The sequence below is a fragment of the Chiloscyllium plagiosum genome, chromosome 34 (assembly GCF_004010195.1).
Source record: "Chiloscyllium plagiosum isolate BGI_BamShark_2017 chromosome 34, ASM401019v2, whole genome shotgun sequence".
In the NCBI taxonomy this organism is placed as follows: Eukaryota; Metazoa; Chordata; class Chondrichthyes; order Orectolobiformes; family Hemiscylliidae; genus Chiloscyllium; species Chiloscyllium plagiosum.
This window is the reverse complement of record NC_057743.1, coordinates 2,425,008-2,433,087: the sequence shown is the minus strand read 5'-3', so window position 1 is coordinate 2,433,087 and position 8,080 is coordinate 2,425,008. Positions and strand designations below refer to the sequence as shown.

Here is an 8,080-nt window from a genome sequence, read left to right as displayed (position 1 = left end):
CCCATGTCTCTGTTATGGCCACAGCATCATAGCACCAGGTACTGATCCATGCTCTAAGTTCGTCACTTTTATTCCTGATACTCCTTGCGTTAAAGCAAACACACTATAACTGATACCTTGGTTCCTTGCCACGGAAGTCCTTCCCACTAGCTGGTCTACCTCTTGCTATTGCCTCATCTGCATCAACTCTCACCTCCGGTATACAGCTCAGGTTCCCACCCCCCTGCCATACTAGTTTAAACTCTCTCGAACTACTCATGCAAAACTTCCACCCAGGATATTGGACCCCTTCCAGTCCAGATGCAACCCGTCCTTCTTGTACAGTGATGGCAAAAAATGTGTTCTGAAGAGCAAAGAGTGTTTTGATCAAATACCCTAAAGAATATCTGGTACATTGTATACTAAAATTATAAAAACGTGTTGTATGCCTCTTATAATGATGATATGTAAAAAATAAATAGTATTCTTCTACAGCTAGCATCTTGCCATTTTCCTCGTTTGATATGTTCTCTCAAATAGTACTTGCTGAAACTAATTCTGCTTCCATTTAATTTCTGTAAAGCCAGGATAACAGCTGGATGGAGCCCATTTAATAAACATTCCACTTTCTATGCTGCAAACACGCGGTTATAGACTTCAAATCCATCTTTAAAATTATTGCTAACAATACAGAATTTCTTTTACTCCTTAAACCAGGCAACTGCAAAACTCAGTGGTTTGACCGTGATGACCCATCAGGTAATGGTGATTATGAAGATCTTGTAAATCTAAGAAAAGCGTATCCTAATCAAATCTGCAGTAACCCGACTACTTGTGAAGTGGAGACGACATCAGGAATTTTAGAATCAAGCTCCGGGGACAACATCACTGAGTAAATGATTTCTCCCATCTGAATTTGAAACTGATTTTATTTTAAAATGAATGAATTATTTTAGCAGTTACGTTATTCCTTTCCTACACTAAAGGTGCAGTGTTTCTTCTGGATTTATTTGCACAAATAAGGACCAACAGGATGGCAAATGTGAAGATTACAAAATACGATTTACCTGCCCTGAATCTTTTTGTAAGTACTGGACATTTATCAAAGATGCTTTATGCTGCTTTCCACTTTGTAACAAATGGTTTGAGATTTAATGTTATAATTTTGCAGGATGTTTAAGATAAATTTGGATTCAATCAGTGTGGAATTGACCTGTGTTAGTTTATTTTTAAGTAACGTTTGGAAATAACTTGCACTAAATCACATCATTGACAGGCACTAGGACCGAGTGCTCACAGTTTATTTTAACTGTTGACTACACCACTCGAGGCTTCAACTGCAGATAGAACATTTCCCTCCAGAGATAAGGATCCATCAGGGCTCAAGAGAGCGTCAACAAATGAAATATTCAACAGACAAGTTCTTTAATTTTCAACTAGGTCTCGATTCAATCAGCTAACATTATTGCTAGACTGTTAATCCAGACACTCAGCTAATATTCTGGGGACAAATCCCACCATGGCAGGTGGTGGAATTTGAATTCAATAAATAAAATTTGGAATTAATACCATGTCTTCAATTTTGGAAAAACCCATCTGGTTCACCCATGTCCTTCAGGGAAGGAAATCTGCCATCCTTATCTGGTACGGCTTATATGTGACTCCAGACCACTCTTAACTGTCCTCTGAAGTGGCTAAGCAAGCCACTCAGTTGTATCAATTGTCACAAAGTCTCAACAAAGAAACAAAACCAGATGGAAAACCTGGCCTCAACCTGGGTATCGGAGTAGACAACAGCAAAAACAGCCCTGTTGACCCTGCAAAATCCTCCTGAGTAACGTGGAGCTCGTGCCAAAACTGGGAGAACTGCCTCAGACAAGACAATAGTCTGACATACCAAAAAAGAGAAAATGCTGGAAAATCTCAGCAAGTCTGGCAGCATCCGTAAGGAGTTTGACAACGGGTCAGTTAGACTCGAAATGTCAGCTATTTTCTGTCCTTACAGATGCTGCCAGACTTGCTGAGATTTTCCAGCATTTTCTCTTTAACAGCATCCGCAGTAATTTGCTTTTATCTATTGTTATTTTAATAGTCTGACATAATCATACTCACGGAATCATATCTGACAGACAATATCCCAGCCACCACAGTCACCATCCCTCACTTTCTTCATCCCTGGATATGTCCTGCCCCACCAGCAGGACAGACACAGAAGAGATGACAGAACAGTGGTATACAGTCAGAATGGAGAAGAGGGTGGTAGTCGATGGAAAGCATTCTGCTTGGTGACCAATGGTGTTCCACAAGGATCTCTGGGACCTCTGCTCTTGATGATTTTTATAAATGACTCGGATGAGAAAGTGGAAGGGTGGGTTAGTACATTTGCAAATGAGACGAAGGTTGGTGGTGTTGTGGATAGTTTGGGAGGCTATTGTAGGTTGCAACGAGACATTGACAGAATGCAGAGCTGGGCTGAGAAGTGGCAGATAGGGTTCAACTTGGAATTGTGTGAAGTGATTCATTTTGGAAGATCAAATTTGAATACACATTACAGGATTAAAGGCAGCGTGGAGGGATAGAGGGATCTTAGTGTCCACATTGATAGATCCCTCAAAAGTTGCCATCCAAGTTGATAAAGTTATTAAGAAGCTGAATGGTGTATTGACTTTCATTAGCAGGGAGATTGAGTTTAAGAGCCATGACGTTATGCTGCAGCTCCATAAAGTCCTGGTTAGACCACACTTGGAATATTGTGTTCAGTTCTGGTCGCCTCATTATCAGAAGTATGTGGAAACTTTAAAGGGTGCAGAGGAGATTTGCCAGGATGTTGCCTGGGCTGGAGGGCATGGCTTAGGAAGAAAGGTTGAGGGAACTAGGGCTTTTCTCATTGGAGAAAGTGAGGACAGCAAATGCTGGAGATCAGAGTCGAGAGGAGACTTTTTCCCAGAGCAGAAATGTCTGTCACGAGAGGGCATAATTTTAAGGTGTTTGGAGGAAGGTTTAAGGGAGATGTCAGAGGTAGGTTCTTTACACAGAACATTGAGATTGCATGGAATGCACTGCCAGCAGTGGTAGTAGAGTCAGAAACATTAGGGACACTTAAGTGACTCTTGGTTAGTAAAATGTAGGGTATGTAAGTTAGTTTGACCTTTTCAATAGGATAGAAGTTTAGCATAGCATCAAGGGATGAAGGGCCTGTTCTGTACTGTACTGTTTTATGTTAAATCTTCCTTCCATCGAAACTCACTGGCAAAAGTTCAAACTCTTTCTTAGATATTTATTTCCTAGCCTCACTGACATTTTTACTTGGATTAAAGATTTTTTAAAAATTGGCAATAATTTCAAAGCCTGTATTTGCTGTGCTTCAGTTGATTATGGAAGTTCAGTTGTTAAGCAGATTCTGGACAGAAATCCAAAGGTTTGTAGCAATTAATGACATGCGAAATATGGAGACAGTGTGGGAAATGGCTTTGAGGAGATGATCAGCCATGATCTAAATTGGTGAAGCAGGTTCGAAGGACTGAATGGCCTGCTCCTGTTCCTAAGTTTATGAGTAATATAAAATGGAGAAGTGAAATGTCAGATTCAAATTTATTACCTGCCTTTTGCATGCCATTGATGAGGATAAGTTTCACAACCTTGAATGCTCATAAAATGAGAAAGTAAAGTCGCCATTGTCCCAGAGGATTACTGGGTTGTTGTCACATTACAGAGACTGATGGTGGTTTAACTTGGGGGTCATCATACCTCAGACAAGGGGAGAGGTTGAGAATGGTAATCTCAGTCTGTACAAAAGTTGAACCCATGCTATTTGCATCACTCTGCATTGCAAACTAACCATCCAGCTGTCTGAGTGCAGCAATGTCTAAAATTAGTAGTGTTCAGTTGGTTGTTAAACAGTATCTGGATGGCTTCATTCACTGAGATGATACTGTGCTTGCAGTGGTGAGATACTGTACATTCAGGACCTTGAGATGTTCAGTATGCTGAGACTGGTATCAAAGAGTCATGTGATGCTCATTTCCTGTGCGACTGGCACTAATAAGGCTGCATGGCATAGGTAAAACATTTATTTTGGGGGTATTTAAACCCAGCAAATGACTTGACATATCCAATTTTGCTTTCTAATCTCACCATTTAGTTCCTAGGTTTTAACCATGTCTAACAGTCATTCCATTGAGTGTATCACTACCGACATTTTTTTTTTGTCAAAGCATTTGTCACCATCAATGTGCCTTGGTAGATATTGCTGGCAGTTTGCCAATGAAACATTGCCTGCATTTTCATCCTTGAGGCAGGTAACACAAATTTGGGAAAACCCCTGAGCTTCACACACCCACTGCAGCAGAAAGTGGGTGTGGAGGAATGATCTACACTGCTAGAGCATGGCTTGCATTTGGGCCAGCCAACCTGGGAAAAAATTCTGACACAATCACCAGATGCTGTGGGTAGTAAGTAAGCTGTTTAAAAGGTTTAACTCAGTACAACTGGGTCTAAGTCCCACAGCAATGATAAAATGCCTTCTCTCGCCCTCACTGCTCACACCCAGACATTCATCATTCTCCATCCTGACATATCATATACCTTTACCCATCATCTCAATGGCTTCTCATGCCCAGATTCCAAACTATACCCTACCTTAATGGGCCTTCATGCCAGTCTTTTCTATGTTCATTTACACATTATACTTAGGAATGTATGCATTTTTGTCTGAATTCAGTGATTCTTTGTATCTGAGCCCCAGGATCTTTTCTGTCAATTGCACATGGTCTACTTACAGAAGGGTAAGGTCTATTAAATCTTTATTGATTCTGCTACCTTAAAAGGATTGGGTGATTGATACTTGTACTAACTTGTAGTAGGTCAATAGTGATGGATGAACGACTGGCTCTTTCAAATTTCTTGTTCATCCTATTCTTGCTCTGTACAGTGCATAATTTGTTAACCACAGAACAGCCATTTGGCTGTGTTACATTTGATAGCAGAGCTGAAGCAGAAGCAGCAAAGAATGTACTAAATGTAAGTACTATACAGCATGAAGCCGCATCTCTTCAATGGATACATTCACAAGTCAAGAAAGAAAGTGTTTTTTGAGAAGGTGACCAAGCATGTAGATGAGGGTAGGACAGTTGACGTGGTATACATGGGCTTCAGTAAAGCCTTTGATATGGTTCCACATGGTAGGCTGTTGGAGAAAATGCAGAGGCATGGAATTGAGGGTGATTTAGCAGTTTGGATTAGATACTGGCTTTCTGAAAGAAGGCAGCGAGTGGTGGTTGATGGAACATAATCAACCTGGAGTCCAGTTACTCGTGGTGTGCCACAAGGGTCTGTTTTAGGACCACTGCTGTTTGTCATTTTTATAAATGACTTTGACATAGGCATAGGTGGTGGATTAGTAAATTTGCAGACGACACTAAAGTCGGTGGAGTAGTGGACAGTGTGGAAGAATGTTGCAGGTTACAGGGGGACTTGGATAAACTGCAGAATTGGGCTGAGAGGTGGCAGAGAAGTTCAATGCAGCTAAATGTGAGGTGATGCACTTTGAGAAGAATAACAGGAAGGCAGAGTATTGGGTTGATGGAAAGATTCTTGGTAGTGTGGATGTGCAGAGGGATTTTGGAGTCCATGTACATAGATCCCTGAAAGTTGTCACCCAGGTGGATAGTGCTGTTAAGAAGGCATACGGTGTGTTCAGTTTCCATTGGTAGAGGGATTGAGTTCCGGAGCCACTATATCATGCTGCAACTATACAAAATGCTAGTGCAGCCACACTTGGAATATTGTGTACAGTTCTGGTCCCCATGTTTCGGAAAGGATGTGGAAGCATTGGAAAAGGTGCAGAGGAGATTTACCAGGATGTTGCCTGGTCTGGAGGGAAGGTCTTATGAGGAAAGACTGAGAGACTTGGGTCTGTTCTCATTGGAAAGAAGAAAGCTAAGAGGGGATTGGATAGAGACATACAAGATGATCAGAGGATTAGATAGGGTTGACCGTGAAAGTCTTTTTCCTAGGATGATGATGTCAGCATGTACGAGGGGGCATAACTACAAATTGAGGGGTGATAGATTTAAGACAGATGTCAGGGGCAGGTTTTTTTACGCAGAGAGTGGTAAGGGCATGGAATACCCTACCTGCTAATGTAGTCAACTCAGCCGCATTAGGGAGATTTAAATAATCCTTAGATAAGCACATGGATGATTTTGGGGTAGTGTAGGTGGACGAGCTGAGAATAGTTCACAGGTCAGTGCAACATTGAGGGCCTGTTCTGCGCTGTATTGTTCTATGTTCTTTGTTCTAAAAGACTATGTATTTTCTTCATATTTTCCATTTTTGAAGTACTGTTGGCAACCAAATTAATTTTCCTGACTTCCCACAAATAAATAATACAATGACTTCCCTTTGGTGTAATTGCGCCACTGTTGGAATACTGCATTCAATTCTGGTCTCCCTGCTGTAGGACGCTGTTGGTGTTAAACTGGAAAGGGTGCAGAAAAGATTTACAAGGATGTTGCCAGGGTTGGAGAGGCTGAATAGACTGGGGCTATTTTTCCTTGAGTGTCAGTGGCTGAAGGGTGACTGTATCGAGGTTTATAAAATTATGAGGGGCACAGATAGCGTGAATAGCCAGGGTGGCACGGTGGCACTGCTGCCTTACAGCGCCAGGGACAAGGGTTCAATTTCCGCTTTGGGCGACTGTCTCTGTTGAGTTTGATATTCTCCTCGTGTCTGTGTGGGTTTCCTCTGGGTGCTCCGGTTTCCTCCGGTTGCTCCGGTTTCCTCCCACAATTCAAAGATGTGCAGGTCAGGAGGATTGGCCATGCTAAATTGCACCTAATTTGTTAGGGGTAAATAGAGGTTAGGGGAATGGGTCTGGGTGGATTCTCGTTGGAGAGTTGGGACTTGTTGGACCGTAGGTCCTGATTCCATGTAGGGAATCTAATCTAATTTAATCATATAGGTTTTAAGAAAGCTATGAATAAGGATAAGTCAGGACCTTGTGGGAAGGTACTGAATTGGGGGAGGACAAATTATGTCAGTAGTGGGCAGGAATTAGGGAGAGTAAATTGGGAGCAGCTGTTTTGGGTGAGTCCACATTTGACATATGGGAATTGTTTAAAGACCTACTGATCAGAATTCAGGACTGGCATGTTCCAATAAGAAAGAAGGACTAGGATGGCAAGGTAAGGGCCCTTGGATACCCAGGGAGGTTGTGAATTTAATTAAAAGGGAGAAAGCTTACGTAAGGTTTAGGAAGCTAATATCGATCAGGGCCATGAGGAATATAAACAAAGCAGGAAAGAACTCAAGCAGGAAATTAAAAGGGGGCGGAGGGGTCATGAAATGATCTTGGTAAGTAGGGTTAAAGAGAATTTTTTGAGGAAGTGGCAAAGTGATCGATAAGGGATGTTGTCTACATGGATTTTAGGAAGGCTCCCAACAAGATCCCTCATATAGATTAGTTGCAGATATGGGCAGAGAAATGGCAGATGGACTTTAATTGTGACGTGCACACCCATCAGTTAAGAGATCAAATGTTGAGGAAAAGTGTACAGTTAATGGTAGGACCCTGAACAGCATTGATGAACTGAGGAACCTTGGGGTTCAAGTCCATAGCTCCCTAAAGTGGCCATGTGAGTAGATACGGTAGTAAAGAAGACATATGGCATGCTTGTCTTTATTGGTTGAGACGTTGAGTATAAAATTCAGGATGTCAATTTGCAACTTTGTAAGATTTTGGTTAGAATACCCTTAGAATATTGCATTCAATTCTGGTGAGAGGAGGAAAGTTCAAAGGAGATGTGAGGAGCAAATCCTTTCCACAGAGAGTGGTAGTTATCTGGAATGTAATGCCAGGGATTATGGTAGAGGCAGATAGAATAGGTGTTTAAGGGGCTTTTAGATAAGCACATAAATATGCAAGGAATAGAGGGATGTGGACTAAGGGTAGGCAGAATGGATTAGTTTAATTTAGCGTCATGTTCGGCCAAAGGCCCTGTTCCTGTGCTATACTGTTCTATGTCGTTTTCCCAAATAGGTTAGTCCAAAACTAGATGGCAAAAGGTGAGGTGAGAAGGGAAAAATATAAATGGGACCTAAG

General features: G+C 41.7%; 1 protein-coding gene across 1 annotated transcript in view; it reads left to right on the top strand.

Moving 5' to 3' along the window:
- Positions 1-8,080, top strand: part of si:dkey-205h13.2 — a 180,047-nt gene that overhangs the window by 62,151 nt on the left and 109,816 nt on the right. The window contains exons 6-7 of the mRNA XM_043675395.1: positions 697-871; positions 966-1,063. Of these exons, the coding sequence (XP_043531330.1) occupies positions 697-871; positions 966-1,063 (273 nt within the window). The remainder of the gene's footprint in view (positions 1-696; positions 872-965; positions 1,064-8,080) is intronic.